General features: G+C 43.2%; 1 protein-coding gene and 1 long non-coding RNA gene across 3 annotated transcripts in view; one reads left to right on the top strand and one right to left on the bottom strand.

Annotated features, from left to right (window-relative positions):
- Positions 1-15784, bottom strand: part of PLEKHA2 (pleckstrin homology domain containing A2) — a 70285-nt gene that overhangs the window by 18902 nt on the left and 35599 nt on the right. The window contains exons 5-6 of the mRNA XM_037812505.1: positions 11029-11077; positions 9492-9589 (exon numbers count right to left, since the gene is read on the bottom strand). Coding sequence (XP_037668433.1) covers positions 9492-9589; positions 11029-11077 — 147 coding nt within the window. The remainder of the gene's footprint in view (positions 1-9491; positions 9590-11028; positions 11078-15784) is intronic.
- Positions 2039-10957, top strand: LOC119516261. Of its 2 annotated transcripts, XR_005213259.1 has the most exons (5): positions 2039-2308; positions 2701-2904; positions 7169-7296; positions 7884-7977; positions 10135-10957. It is a non-coding gene; the product is annotated as an uncharacterized LOC119516261 (long non-coding RNA). The 2 variants fall into 2 exon arrangements; XR_005213258.1 differs by lacking the exon at positions 10135-10957 and having other exon boundaries at positions 7884-8891.

The raw sequence follows: 15784 nt of genomic DNA, 5'->3' as shown, positions 1-15784 counted from the left end.
CTTCTGACCAGCCTACCAGAGTCTTTCCAAAGCTGTTTTCACTTCCTAAAGAGATTTAAATCAACCTGTAGAGGACAATGTCAACTAAAACTATGCTATAAATCAACCTCTGGAGGACAAACTCAACTATAACCATGCCACATAGCTTAAAAGCCAGGTTTTTCTTTTGGTTTCTCCATATCCCAGAGGCCTTATTAAAGGGGTACCTTCTTCCATCCACCTATGAAGTGGTCTCTGATGAGAGAGCTCCACATGGATCTCATTTGCAATGTGAGAAAACCAAGAACTCATCTTCCTTCCCAACTGGCATACCCACACTACCATGAAGAATAAAATGACCTGTTGAGAGAAGCTGTGCTTTACTTTTATTGCTCAATTTTCAACCCTCTGGGGAAAAGTCATGTCCATCTAGAACCTCAAAATGTGACTTATTTGGGAATAGGGTCTTTGCAGATGCAACTAGTTATGATGATGTCCTACTGGATGAGGGTGGGCCCTAAATCCAATGATTGTTGTCCTTATAAGAAAAGAAGAGGACACAAAGGCACACAGGGAAGGAGGCCATGTGATGACAGAGGCAGAGTTGGAACCATGCAGCTACAAACCAAGGAACACAAAGGATTGTCGGCAACTGCCAGAAGCTAGGAAGAGGCAAGAAAGGATTCTTCCCAAGAACCTTCAGAGAGAATGGCCAAGTCCAAAACCTTGATTTGGGACTTCTATCCTCCCAAGCTGTAAGAGAATAAATTTCTGTTGTTTTAAGCCACTCAGTTTCTGTTAATCTGTTAAGGCAGCCCTGGGAAAATGAGGTAGGAAATATTTGGGATTCTCTCAGAGAACACAATTCTTTCATAGGTTGACCATCTTTTTCAATCATTAAGACTCAATGACCTTAGCACAAAATGAGCAGAGGATCTGTGGGCATAAAAACTGCAACCATCCTGGTTCCAGCATGACCAGCTTCATGACCTTGGGCAAGTTACTTTACTCTCTTGGCCTTTCCATTTCCACATCGGTTAATGGGGATATAACATTTGCCCTTCCTACTTAACAAGGTTTTTATGAGGCTGAAATGAAACCATGGATGTAGAAGTAGTATGTAATCCCCAAAATACTTTACAGCTGCTATTGTTTTTAATATTTTTTATAAGCATCTAAGCTCCAAGGCCTAGGAAGTCAGGGGAACCTGGGTTTGAATCCAAACTCTCCCATTTAATAACCTCTTGACTTTGGAGAAAACGCTGATCTTCATTTTCCTCCTAGAACAATGATAAGCTTTTTTGCAATGTGTTTGCCTTGTTATAAAAACCATCGCTAAACTTAGGCCAAAATGGGAAAGGAAAAGACTCATATCAACATTGTCATCATTGGACATGTAAATTTGGGTAAGCTCACCACTATGGACCATCGAATCATTTGTAGATGTTGTGGAACAGACAAAAGAACCACAGAAAAATTTGAGAAAGACATGGGAAGGGGCCCCTCCAAGTATGCCAGGGTTTTGAATAAACTGAAAGCTAAATGTGAGCTTGGTGCCACCATTGTTATTTCTCTGGGGAAATCTGAGACCAGCAAGTATTATGTGACCATCACTGATGCCCTGAGATACAGAGACTTTATCAAAAACATGATCACAGGCACATCTCAGGCTGCCTGTGCTGTCCTGACTGTTGCTGCTGGTGGTGAATTTGAAGCCAGTATCTCCAAGAATGGGCAGACCTGTGAGCATGCCCTTCTGGCCTACATGCTTTAATGGATGTCAAAATTCCATGACAGATTTTTGGTCAAGTTGTTTCCATTAAAAGGTACTGATTTTAAAAACTAACTTAAAACTGCCACACAAAAGAAACAAATGATCCACAACACATTCCTTTCCTTCCTAAGATTTTAGGATGCATTCTTATCATTAACCAGTCTTTTTTACTCTTAAACTTAATTGATTACTAAGTTTTTATTGACTTACATTATTAAACCATCAGGAGCTCTGGACTGCATCCTGATGCCTACTGACAAGCCCCTGTGTCTGTCCCTCCAGGATGTCTACAAAATTGGTGGTGCTGATGCTGTCCCTGTGGGCTGAGTGGAGACTGGTCTCAAACTGAACCTGGTAGTCACCTTTGCTCCAGTCAACATTACAACTGAAGTAAAGTCTGCTGGAATGCACCATAAAGCTTTGAGTGAAGTTCTTCCTGGGGACCACGTGGGCTTCAATGTCAAGAACATGTCTGTAAAAGATGTTTGTTGTGGCAATGTGGCTATTGATGTCAAAAATGACCCACTAGTGGAAGCAGCTGGCTTCACTGCTCAGGTGATTATCCTGCATCATCTAGGCCAAATCAGTACTGGGTATGCACCTGATTGTTGCTGCTGGTGTTGGTGAATTTGAAGCTGGCATCTCCAAGAATGGGCAGACCTGTGAGCATGCCCTTCTGGCTTACATGCTGGGTGTGAAACAACTGATTGTTGGTGTTAAAATGGATTCCACTGAGCCACCCTACAGCCAGAGAGATATGAGGAAATCGTTGAGGTTGTCAGCACCTACTTAAAGAAAACACCCAGTATTGGGTATGCCCACAGTTCATACTGTTGGCAAGTTTGCTGAGCAGAAGGAAAAGATGGATCACCATTCTGGTAAGATGTGGGAAGAGGGCCCCAAATTCCTGAAATTTGTGTGTTGAGAGCTTCTCTATTTTTCCCTAGGTCATTTTGTGATATGAGACAGACAGCGGCTGTGAGTGTCATCAAGGCAGTGGACAAGACGGTTACTGGAGCTGGCAAGATCACAAAGTCTGCCCAGAAAGCTCAGAAGGCTAAATGGATATGATCCATAACACCTGCCATCACAGTCTTAATCAGAGGGGGAAGAACTGTCTCAGAACTGTTTGTCTCCACTGGTTTAATAATGTAAGTCAATAAAAACTCAATAATCAATTAAGTTTAAGAGTAAAAGACTGGTTAATAATAAGAATGCAACCTAAAACCTTAGGAAGGAAAGGAATGTGTTGTGGATCATTTGTTTCTTTTGTGTGGCAGTTTTAAGTTAGTTTTTAAAATCAGTACCTTTTAATGGAAACAACTTGACCAAAAATCTGTCATGGAATTTTGACATCCATTAAAACAAAGTTTAATGAGAAACCTGTGTCTTCTTTTGAAAGGTCACCTCTGAATTGCTTAGGAAAAGACTTCGAGTTGCCCACAATCTATTTCTGGTGTTCCCTCTGCTGAAATTTGATAGTTCAGGGTTAACGGAATTTTGTAGGGCAGGAATTGAAGTGCTTTTTCCACCTATGGCTAAGGGGAGGGATCATCACTTAAGCTGATTTAAGTACTTATCAAAAGCTTACGGGCAGGAGAACCTAAGATGGAGGCTAGGTGAGACAGGGCAAAAAACACCTCCGTGAAAAATACTAGATAAAAACCAGAAAGGGATCCAGAATACCACTTCCAGCGATGCACCAGGCGGACAAGGTCTTCTAAATCCACAGGGAACATGCATTTGGTGAAACCAGGAGCCTGCATTCTGAAACGAGTGAGTGAGCCAGCTGGAAGTCCTGTGGCTATGCTGCAGTGTGGGGAAACAGTGGACTGGCGTTTGGAGACAGGCTAGTTCTTTAAAAAAAAAAAAAAGCCCAGGAGCGGCTGCAGATACGATGGGGAGAGCCACTCAGTGAAGCACAGCGGGAGTGGGCTGGGCTAACGCCTCTGTGTCTGGAGTGGAGGATACCCCTTCCCACACCCGCTGCTGATTGTCTTGAGACCAGAGGAGCAGAGGGAAGCCAAAAGGAGGAAAAAAAACGCATTCCTTGCAGCCATCTCCCCAGCGGGCGGGGGACGCTCCTGCTTAGGGCCAGACCCACAGCCCAGGGCCGCACCAAGAAACCCAGTGTGATGGGGAATCTTTCCCGCAGCACTACACACAAGCCACAATATTGGCCGTGGACAGTGGCCTTTAATACACCCACGGCTGATTGTCCTGGAGCTGGGAGGGAGAAGCTGTGTAAAAAGGGGGAAGTTAACACATCCCATTCAACCATTTTTGAAGTGGGCTGGGAGCACCCCTGCATGGCCCAACGACCCAGGGCTTCCCTGGCGGGCAGGCGCGCACTAGTGACATGGTGCGGCCCTCCATCAGCAGAGGTCCTGGAAGAGCACAGCTGGGAAGGGGGAACCGCTCAGAAATCCCAGGGACCCTACGCGAATACCAAGGACTTGTGGGTAAGCAGCAGAGACAATTGGTGGAAAGACTGAAATGAAGGCTTAGGCTCCTGCAACAGCCTTAAATCTCAGGGAACACCTGGAAGGTTTGATTACTAAAGCTGCCCTGCCTCCCTAACCACCCAGACACATGCCCCACATTCAGGGCGGACAGCACCAGCAACACACCCAAACTTGGTGCACCAATTGGATCCCACAAGAATCAGACCCCCACACACCACAAAGACAAAGTGGGGGAGAACTGACTTGAGGAGAATAGGTGACTCACGGATGCCATCTGCTGGTTAGTTAGAGAAAGTGTACGCCACCAAGCTGCAGTTCTGTCAAATTAGGGATCAAGTAAAGCAAATGTCAAGAGGCCAAAAACAACAGAAAATCTTAAAGCATATGATAAAACCAGACAATATGGAGAACCCAAACCAAATCATCCAAATCAAAAGATCAGAAGACACACAGTACTTGGCACAATTAATCAAAGAATTACAGACAAGCAACAAGAGCATGGCTCAGGATATAAAGGACATGAAGAAGAGCATGGCACAGGATATAAAGGACATAAAGAAGATCCTAGAAGAGCATAAAGAAGAAATTGCAAGAGTGAATAAAAAAATAGAAGATCTTATGGAAATAAAAGAAACTGTTGGCCAAATTAAAAAAGACTCTGGATACTCATAATACAAGATTAGGGGAAGCTGAACAACAATTCAGCCTCCTAGAGGACCACAGAACAGAAAATGAAAGAACAAAAGAAAGAATGGGGAAAAAAATCGAAAAAATTGAAATGGATCTCAGGGATATGACAGATAAAATAAAATGTCCAAATTTAAGACTCATTGGTGTCCCAGAAGGGGAAGAGAAGGGTAAAGGTCTAGAAAGAGTATTCAAAGAAATTGTTGGGGAAAACTTCCCCAACCTTCTACACAATATAAATACACAAAGCATAAATGCCCAGCAAACTCCAAATAGAATAAATCCAAATAAATCCACTACAAGACATATTCTGATCAGACTGTCAAATACTGAAGAAAAGGAGCAAGTTCTGAAAGCAGCAAGAGAAAAGAAATTCACCACATACAAAGGAAACAACATAAGACTAAGTAGTGACTACTCAGCGGCCACCATGGAGGTGAGAAGGCAGTGGCATGACATATTTAAAATTCTGAAAGAAAAAAATTTCCAACCAAGAATACTTTATCCAGCAAAACTCTCCTTCAAATTTGAGGGAGAGCTTAAATTTTTCACAGACAAACAAATGCTGAGAGATTTTGCTAATAAAAGACCTGCCCTACTTCAGATACTAAAGGGAGCCCTACTGACAGAGAAAAAAGCTGAGGGACTTCACCACCAGTAGATCAGTCCTATAAGAAATGCTAAAGGGAGTTGAGCAGGTGAAAGGAAGGGACACTAAACAATTGACTGAAACTACATGAAGAAATAAAGGGTACCATTAAAGATCACATGGTAAATATAAATACCAATACTACCGTATTTTTGATTTGTAACTCCACTATTTACTTCCTACAGGATCTAAAATACATAAACTGTAATAATAGATCAGTGGTTTTGGACTCAATGTAAAATATGTAATTTTTGACATGAACTACACACAAGTGGGGGAATGAGGGAGTATAGGAACATAGCTTATGTGTCATATTGAAGTTAAGTTGGTATCAAAGAAAAACAAGATTGTTATAGATTTAAGATGTAAAATTTAAGCCCCATGGTAAACACAAAGAAAGTATCAGAGAATATGACCATAGAGATGAAAAGTAGAGTAGGGGTTCTGAGAAGTGGGGGAAGGGGCAATGGGGAGTTAAGAAATGAGTGTAGGGTCTCTGTCTGGGGTGAAGGGAAACTTCTAGAAATGGATGATGGGAAGGTGATAGCACTGCAACATTCTAAATGTGATTAATCCCACTAATGGAATGCTAGGGAGGGGGTGGAATGGGAAGATTAAGGCTGTATATATGTTTCCACAATTGAAAAAAAAAAAAAAGACAGTCTAAATAGATAATGACAATTAAATGCCAAGGATGATCCTGGATGGGATCTGAGGATGGAGGAGAGATGGGACATAAGGAAAAAAAAATAGGAAATATAGAATGTAAGCTTTGTATCAAGGTTGAATTTCTTGAACTTCTTAGCTGTGTTTAATGGGATTGCATAAAAGAATGTTCTTGTTCATGGGAAATGTATATGTGAATTATATTGTTTTTTCAAGGATGTGTGCAGCTTGCTATCATATGTTCAGAAGACAGAGCAATAGATGAGGGATGATAGGGAGGGAGAGAGGGATGGAAGGAGGGAAAGAAAGAAAGAAATGGTGGTGTGACAGGATGTTAAAAGTGGTGGATCGGGGTATCAGGGGAGGGGGATCAGGGTATGCTGGAGTTCTATGTATGGGGTTTGTACTGTTTTTGCAACTGTTCCTGTGAGTTTGAATTTATTTCAAAATAAAATTTCTTATTAAAAAAAAAAAGCCTGAGGCAAAAAAGAAGCATCAGCAAAACTGATCCTCTCTTTATTTAAAATTTTGACATTTTGTTTATTATGAATTTTTTATATCGTGATTTTTTTAAATATTGCATTAAAATATCCTTTATCTTGAAAAAAAAAGCTTATGGGAGTGGTTTGCCAGTTGCAGCACTTGGTTAGGAAAGAAAAGCAAAGTCGTTTATAAACTACGATATAAGAAATCCAAGTTCTGTAATAAGGGCTATGTGTTGCATATAGAATTTTAATTTTGTGTTGTTATATCAATATTGAGTAAACTTGAGAGTTAACTGTATCTAGGTTCTAGAAAAAATAAAGATACTGCAAGTTGAAAAAAAAACTAATGGTAGTAAAAGAACCTAGGTCACAAGAGTGATGTGAGGGTTGAATGATGTATCATGCGTAAAAGTTTGGTTCACTAAATTGATTGTTCCCTCTTTCATCTCTGTATCCCCCAAAGTGCCTGATGCATCACTTTGCACACAAGATGCCCTAAATAAGTACTGCTTCATCAATGTGATGTTGCAGCGACACATCTACCCCACTCATCCCAGCCTCAAGGAGAGACGCACAGTTTATGACTATATGGTAAGTGGAGAAAGGAGTAAGCCCTTCCATGACACAAAATGATTAGGACAATATAGAGTACTCCATCTCTTCCTTCTAACCTAGCAAAGGAAAGTAAGAGGGATCCTGGAGATTGTGGAGGCTGTGAAGGAAGCCCTGACAGTCCAGCAGGCCTTTGGACTCCTGGCCTCTGGTCACTATCGAGCATCCTCCGTCTCCTGTGGCCTGGAGGGGAACTTCTGTCCACTGGGGACAGAGACGAGGCAGGGGGGACTAGCTGCTTAGGGCAACTCGAGGCTGAAGGCCCAAAAGAAAGAACGGCGAGTTACTCCACTACCTTGCAGGCTGTCGAGCCAGTTCACCAGACAGGAACAGAGGCAGAAATCCAAGAGAAACTCTGAACAAGAATAAAGCATTAGACATTAAAAGAAACCCTAATTGTGGAAGATGCAGAAGGGTGAAGACCCTAGCACAAATGAAGAAAACCTTTACCAAAATCAGCGCTGAACTCTAGAACCATGTATACGAACATATGGGTTAGCACACGCAAGTGTGTGAGTTGGCAGTAACCTCTCCCTCCCTCCCTCTGTTACTCCCTCTTTTCACAGGTTTACCAAGGTTTATCAGAATAACAGGCCAACAGATAAAACTGCTAAGATGACTAAATGGTACTCTGGTTACGTCTAGCATCATAACTGCCGGGTAGGTGTACCGAAGTCTTCTGACTGATTCACAGGAACCCTAAGGTATTTGGGAGAATAATTTGCCCAAACACATAGTTGTTACTATTGGAAGTCACTAGAATGTTAAGTGTTTCTCACTGTATCATACTGGAAATCAATCTTTTCAACATACAAACCATGATTTCTGTATGTAAGAAGTCCGCCTGTATTGGTTAAAGGTCTAGTTTTTTCCACAACATGTATTTTTTCCTCTCCCTCCTTCCTACCCTCTCCTTATCTTTCTGTGCATTCTAAAGAAGAAGAAAGGAGTCATTAGTTCATCAAGTCAAGGAAAATGAGAGCCATCACTGAACAGTCAGTGAACTAGTTCAATGACACTTTTAAATGGAAAGCTTTCCCAGGACAGGTGGTGGATGGTCTGGACAGATCCTCCAGGCAATCTAAGTAAGAGCATCCCCAAGCCAGGAAAAAAGTTCTTACTTCCCTCCTCCTAGGCTCTTTTCACCTTCCTCTACTTCTCTCAGGCAGCAATCATTCTCCAATCCCACCACATTCTGAATCAGCATCCCAGAATTACCCAAAACATGACTGATCATGAGCCCTCCCCAGAAGCACAAAGTAGACGCTCCATAAACTTCCCCTTGAACTTGATTCAAACTCAAATTCTCAGTTCAACTTGTGGTTAGTCAGCTAACGAGGTGCAATAAGAGGTAGCGAGGAACTGGGTCTGGCCCAGGCTCCTGGGAAAGCCCCTGCTGTCATCTGGGTTCTACCCTACCCCAAACAGGCCTCATGTTGGGAAGAGGCACTTTTACTCCCTCCAGAAAGAGAAGGAACTATACTGTGCCAGTGTGAATATATTGTGTCCCCCAAATGCCATTATCTTTGATGTAATCTTGTGTAGGCAGACATTATCAGTGTTGATTAGATTTCTTTGAGTGTTTCTTTGGAGATGTGCCCCACCCAGCTGTGGGTGATGACTCTGATTAGATATTTCCATGGAGGCATGGCTCCGCCCATTCAGGGTGGGCCTTGATCAGTGGAACTATATAAATGAGCTGACGGGCAGAGGGAACTCAGTGCAGCTGTGAGTGATGTTTTGAAGAGGAGCTACAGCCAAGAGGGACACTTTGAAGGAAGCACAGGAGCTGCAGATGAGAGACAGTTTGAAGATGGACATTGAAAGCAGACTCGTGCTCTGGAGAAGCTGAGAGAGGACAGATATCCCAAGTGCAACTAAGAGTGACATTTTTGAGGAACTGCAGCCTAGAGAGGAATGTCCTGGTAGAAAGCCATTTTGAAACTAGAACTCTGGGGCAGACACCAGCCACATATCTTCCCAGCTAACAGAGGTTTTCCGGACACCATTGGCCATCCTCCAGTGAAGGTATCCGATTGCTGATGTGTTACTTTGGACACTTTATGGCCTTAAGACTGTAACTGTGTAACCAAATAAACCCCCTTTTATAAAAGCCAATCCATCTCTGGTGTTTTGCATTCTGGCAGCATTAGCAAACTAGAACATATACGTACAGTGATCTTGCTGGCTTGGTTCAGGGCTTCAACCCAGTCTTTCAGATCTTTCTGGTCATTGGCTTGAAGAAAATACCTCTGAGAGAGGGCATTGATGACTGCAAAAATCATGGGGAAGAAGGGAGAAAATCCCAGGTCAGAATACATGCAACACAAAAGGACTCCACAAAACTCAGGTGCTTTAAGTGGTGAGTTGGATGACCCACAGAGCAGACTGAGAAAGTTCCCATGATGTTATGTCACTTACATGGATATTCGGGAAGCAGCAGGCCACGACTGCTCTCTCTCCCACCTTTAACAGTATGGGTTATCCCACTGGCCACTCAAAAGATGCCAAACAACATCAGCAACAGCCTTAATGTGCTGTGGTGATGAGGCTGCTGGTCTGCTATAAATAAGACTTGAACTGCTTTTAATGATGCTAACAGATCTACAGTGGTGATGATAAATATAAAATTTTGGACCCAGTGCTCCTTGTTTCCACTGGCACAACTGGCCTGGATTAGGAGTCTTGTTTGTGGCTGGGAAATAGAACAAAGGCTTGCCTGAAATCAAGTCTGTGACCTTGGCCTTATTTTCAACCTGCACTTCCCTTTCAGCATTCTATTTAGTTCTGAGTTCGTACTTTTTTCCTTTTGTTTAGATCTGCTGACCACAAAATCTGAGAGTATTTTTGAGCTTGGCAATATTTGAAACAAATGGGAGAATGACAGCACCAAAGAATGTTGAAACAATCTGAAGCTGGAAGAGAGAACAGCTCAAGGGACCATTTTATTCTCCTACCATAAGCCTAAACTACAAGAGGGAAGCATTATGGGGTGGACATAGAATTCATTAGTTCATTCATTCATTTATTCAACAAAGATTTATTGAGCACCCACTATGTGCCAGGAACCATTCCAAGTGCCAACAATACAGCAGTGAGAGAAAAGAAAAATCCCTGCCTTCATGGAGCTTATATCCAGAGTAACCATAGATATAACAGAAACAATTTGTTAGAATTTGCTTGTAGCACTTCGTACTGTTTTGAGAGCATAGTGGGAGCCAACAAATACTGATGCTTCAATGACTTGAGGCATCCACTGAGTGGCTCTGCTTCCTACATCACCCATCAACACTGTCACTAATTTGGCAATACTGAAACCCTCAAGAGAATATTCCTTCCTTTCTATTATCCCCTTCCTAATACCACCACCCCCCACTCAACCCCACCCGAGTCTCCACCTTTCCTGAGCACATCCTTATTCAGCACTGAAAGGAGGGTTCCCAGAAACTTCTAGCAGATATTTTGCACACAGCCCTCTGGACTCAGGAAAACTAAAATGTCAGTGGCCCCTGTACCTCTGTCCTTATGTCAATAATCCTTGCAGTGAGACCAAGGAAAGCAGTATCACTTGAGACCCAGGAACTTCACTATGAGTTAAAACACTCATGCACACAGGGTGTAGTCACGTGTGATCACAGGACTGTCTCCACGCAAAAGAGGAAGCTGCTGTGCAAGCGTTAAAAACCCACCCTCTGACCCAGTACTACTTACCAAAGCAAAATGGTGTTTTTGGTTTCTGCTTTGGAGTAGCTATGCTCACCTATATCAAATAAAAAAAAAAATTAAAAAAAACAAACATGAATCTGTTTCTGTGTTACAAAGCATTTTTTTCAATTTTTTGTGATTATTTTTCATACAAAAAGACTGTATAAAATACATGCATACATTCTGAAACCTTGTACTCACCATGCAGATTGATAAGTCACTATCCATTCTATTTCTCAGAAAGATTCTGTATGCCCCTCCCTGAGAGAATCCCCATTCCCACCCCACCCCCAGGAGAGAACCACTATCTTGATGTCTGTGTTCATTTTTAACTTTGCAAAAACAATTTTAAGAGTCACTGAGTTCTGACAAAATTTTCTTTGTTCCACAAAACCTGTACTGACCCCATTTATGCAAGGAGGATTCCACCCCTCTCTCAATCACCAAACCCCCTCCCTAACAGTTCTCCAAATTAAAGGTAGTATTACTAAAATACATGTAGATTCTGATTAAAGGACTCAGAAAGATGAGGCAGCACGTCACTCATGGCATTTAGATACACTAGTCAGTTTCCTCTGTGTCTACCCTGACTGCTTAACCAGCGCTTGAAAATAAGCACTTCCCACACGCCCAGAGTGTTTAAGAGAAGGGCATAAGCATAAGAAATATTCTTATAACTCCTGTTGCTTTACTTCATCTTGCTTTTTCAATCTGACCCCTTGCATGTATGCTCCTGAGCATGTGCACATGAGTCCACATCTCTCAGGGCCAAATACACTGAAAGAGTGAAAAAAGCAATCCATATTCCACCAGATGCCTACAAAGATTAGGTGACGCTACGGATTGGGTCATGTCGCCCAGAAAGGCATGTTCAAGTCCTAACTCCCAATCCTGTGGATATGAACCATTTTTAAATAGGATGTTTGAAAATATTACTGGTTAAGGTGAGGGCACATGGATCAGGGTGGGCCTTAATCCAGGATGACTGGAGTCCTCATAAGCAGAGGAAATGTGGACAAAGGAGACAGTAGGTGACGGACGGGAGAGAGATGGCCATGTGACGGAGGCAGAGATTGAGTTACGGATGGCTGGTAACTTACCACCTGACTGCCACGGATTTCGGAGAAAGCATGGCGTGCTGAAACTTTGATTTTGGACGTGAAGCCTCCCAAACTGCGAGACAATAAATTCCTGTTGTGTAAGCCAACCAGTCCGTGGTATTTGTTATAGCAGCCCTGGCGAACTAAGACAGATGACTATCCGTGATGTGGGCTGAACTTCCCTGATACGTGGGATTTCTAAGAAGGCAGTCACCTTCCCACGAGACCTAGACTGGGGCTGTTCACACATATCTTCTAGATCTCCAGTTTCTGCTGGAAAGATGTCTTGTCACCTAGTGTCTCTTGGCCACTATTCATACAGCTATGTGTTAAGAGTTTTTCCTGTCAAAATCCTGCCCAGGATTCCATTCCCTCAATTTCCTTTTCAGACAAGGGCATTCACTCACTTGTTCTCACCAAGGGGCAGGAGTAGTTCCTGCTTTAACAGGAAGCATATGAGTAGCGAGGGGCTGAAGAAAAACCTTGAGCTGAAATTAAGGTCTCTCATGGCTCACAGCTGCTGAGGGCTAACAATGGCTGACCCATCAGTCTGACTAGATTTTCACTCTTGGCTCCAAATTCTTCCTATAGACAGCCCAGATTCTGTAATAACTGAAATTAATACTGATCCAAATACTCAGTAGGAGAACTGAGGTAGCAGGTTGACAAAAGATTAAAAAAAAAAAAAAAAAAAAAAAAAGACAGGCAGCAGAGCCCAGGACTCAAATCCCAGGTCTCCCAGCGGAGATATCTCCATTTCCTAATCTATCAAATAGGGATAATAATATCACGTTTTCATAGGGTTATCATGAAAATTAAATATGACAGTACAGGTAAATCACTTAACCCATCCTGTCACACCCAAGCTGCTCAAACAAGGGAGTACTTCTCATGGTATCTGATGCCTCATTTCCTTTTACAACCCTCCTCTACATATTAGTGCAGGCAGAGCCATTTTGTCCACATGGCACTATGGGCAAAATGCTGAGAGTCCATGAGCTTCTTAGGAGCCTACAAAAATATATGAGATGTAAAATAAAGCCCGACCTCCAACATGCAAAATGAGACGGCATACTCAAAATTAATAAATATTTCATTAAATGTCTGCATATTATATTAACTTCAATCAGTATTTAATCACATGTCCACATGATGTCAATGTAAGTCAGCTTCATCAATGTTTCACTTATACATTCCCAAAACCTTCATTATATATGCAAATAATTAGTGGTTTAGATCTTCTTAGTTCACAAGAATCCTTGTGCATGCAAGATGGCTATCAAGAAATTAGAGCCAATCATAAGTCAAATGAGTTATTCATAGCCAAATAATTTCAAAAGCAAAATGATTAAAATCCTTTCAAATATTTTACAGCAAAATAATTATATTTGATGAGAGATGTGGGTGCAGTTTAATATTTTACCATGATGTGAGGTGGAGGCCATAGGGCCTGAGAAAGTCTTTAAATGGTCCTGAAAAATATGAAGATTTAAGCAAAGGTGAACCCACATACCCTGAGTTCAGACACAGATAACCCAAATTCAGTCGCAGCTTCACAATGCACAGGCAACAGTATATGGGAGTTCCGTGACTTCGGTGCTGGTCTCCAGGCCATCTTACTTTTCTGAGTGTATGACCCTCCACCCCCATCCCGATTCAACCCGAACCACAGTGCTCACAGCTACCCCATCTGCATCTGACGTTCTGGTCTGTTGGGGACCTGCTCTCTGGCTTAGCTCCTCAGCATCCATGTTCCTGCGGGTCCTCTCGTCCATAAACTCCTGCCCACCCTGCCCTGGTTTTCTGTAGACCTCTGACCACTGTAGGGTGATGTCCCCACAGAACCGCCTTGGCCCCTCTGGCCCTTGGAACCCTCCTACCTCCTGCCTCCCCTTCTACTTTTGGCCTAGGAATGGCACTGAAATGCTGGGCAGTTCAAGACACTGTTCTGGCTCATCAGGAGAATCGCCCCTTCTCCAAGAAACTGACATCGATCACTGACTGGAGCTGACACTTCTCACTCTGTCTGGATTACAAATGGTCCACTTTGCACACAACCTATTAACCAGCCTGTACTGGGAGAATGCTACCCAGGTGCTTATTATGGGAACTGAAACTCTCAGGGGGAGGGTCTGGCTTTCTGTTTGTTTTTATATGTCTATGCAGTCCTCAGCCGGAAGGTATGTGTGAGTGAACTTATGTCCATAATTTGCCTCAGGCCTCATGGTTTGCCAAAGATGGTAAAGATTATCTGGCAATGCAACTCATGGCTAAATTAACAGGATATCAGTTTTAGTTTTGCCCTGACTGGCTGTGTGGCAAGGGCAAGACCCTCAATGTCTTCAAATAGCTTCTCAACCGGTAAAGTCAGATTAAAATTACTAGTCACAGAATGGCAAAAAAAAAAAAAAAAAGGAAAATGAAATTATATCTACTACCTGTTGCTATGACCCTGAGAGAGAAGAACCAAGGTAGGGATCTTGTTTATTACAGAGACGTGCTTTGGCCTCTCCCTTGCACCCCAATTGTAGACGCAGAACCCTGCCCTCTGGGAGGTATAAAAATCCCACTCTACCCATGACATGTTGGTGATCATGCCAGGTTGAAGAAGTGGTGAAGAAGTATAGCTGCAGAGGAGGGGTAAGGACGTCTGACAGTCTGACCCTAGTGAGGGCACGGAAGTGTAACCACCACATGCTCCCAGGCAGCCACAGTTGAAGAGCATGCATGCAGCAGTTGACTGGAGGGTCCTACGAACACACAAGCAGTGAGAGGGTGTGTGAGGACAGGAGTGGGCACGGGTCACCCACAGAGTGTCACAGTTAGGGGTGCTCCACAGCTCAACAGACTCTCAGGAACTTGGCTCTTATCAGATCAAACACAGACCACAGGGGCAGCAAACTTGTCAGTGGCAGGGCACCACTAGGGCCAGCTCCACCCTGTCTGCCTTGGCCGGAAGTGGAGCTGGGGCCCCTCTGGCAGAAGGAGCAGCAGCGGAACACAGGTCTTGGAGCTCTGGTGCAGCTCTGCCCCAATGGCCAGGGTGACCCAGCCACTCAAGGTGGCATAAAGACATGGGGAATAGGTAGCCACCTATATGGTTTGACTGGAGGGGTTCTAAGTTGGGGTCTCTGGACCAGCTTTAGAGGGTCAATGTGCTCCCTGAAACTACAGGCAAAATCAGGGGTGTGTACACATGTATACATTTACCTGGAAAATGAGTCCACACATTTCATCAGATTCTCAAAAGGCTCCCAAAAAATTAAGAACACATTGCTAGGAAGTTTTTCATGATAGCTAACTGCGGGTGAGGCCCTGACAAAATGGGACACAAGCTGGGAGCAGGACAGTGGGGTTGGATGTATAGAAATAGCTAGAGTGGAAGAGAGAGGCCCTCAGGCAAAGCGGGAGGGTGGGTGGTGCCAAAGGCCAGCTTCAATTATTTTCTGGTTTGTCCAAGGACTGGTTCTGCTGCCATCAATGCCCTGGATGACATCGGGTCAAGGTGCCATTCCCAATCTTTCCAACAGGAGCTTTCGGGAGACAGCTACAGAAGGGAACCCCTGAAGAGAAAGCCCATAGAACTACAGCAATCCAAGCTGCCTGACACTGGTTAAATGCTTTACTCCTTGAGGGGTACCCACGGGTTAACAAGAAAGCAG

This window comes from Choloepus didactylus, chromosome 20 (genome assembly GCF_015220235.1).
Source record: "Choloepus didactylus isolate mChoDid1 chromosome 20, mChoDid1.pri, whole genome shotgun sequence".
Lineage (NCBI taxonomy): Eukaryota > Metazoa > Chordata > Mammalia > Pilosa > Megalonychidae > Choloepus > Choloepus didactylus.
This window is presented reverse-complemented; position numbering and strand designations above follow the sequence as displayed.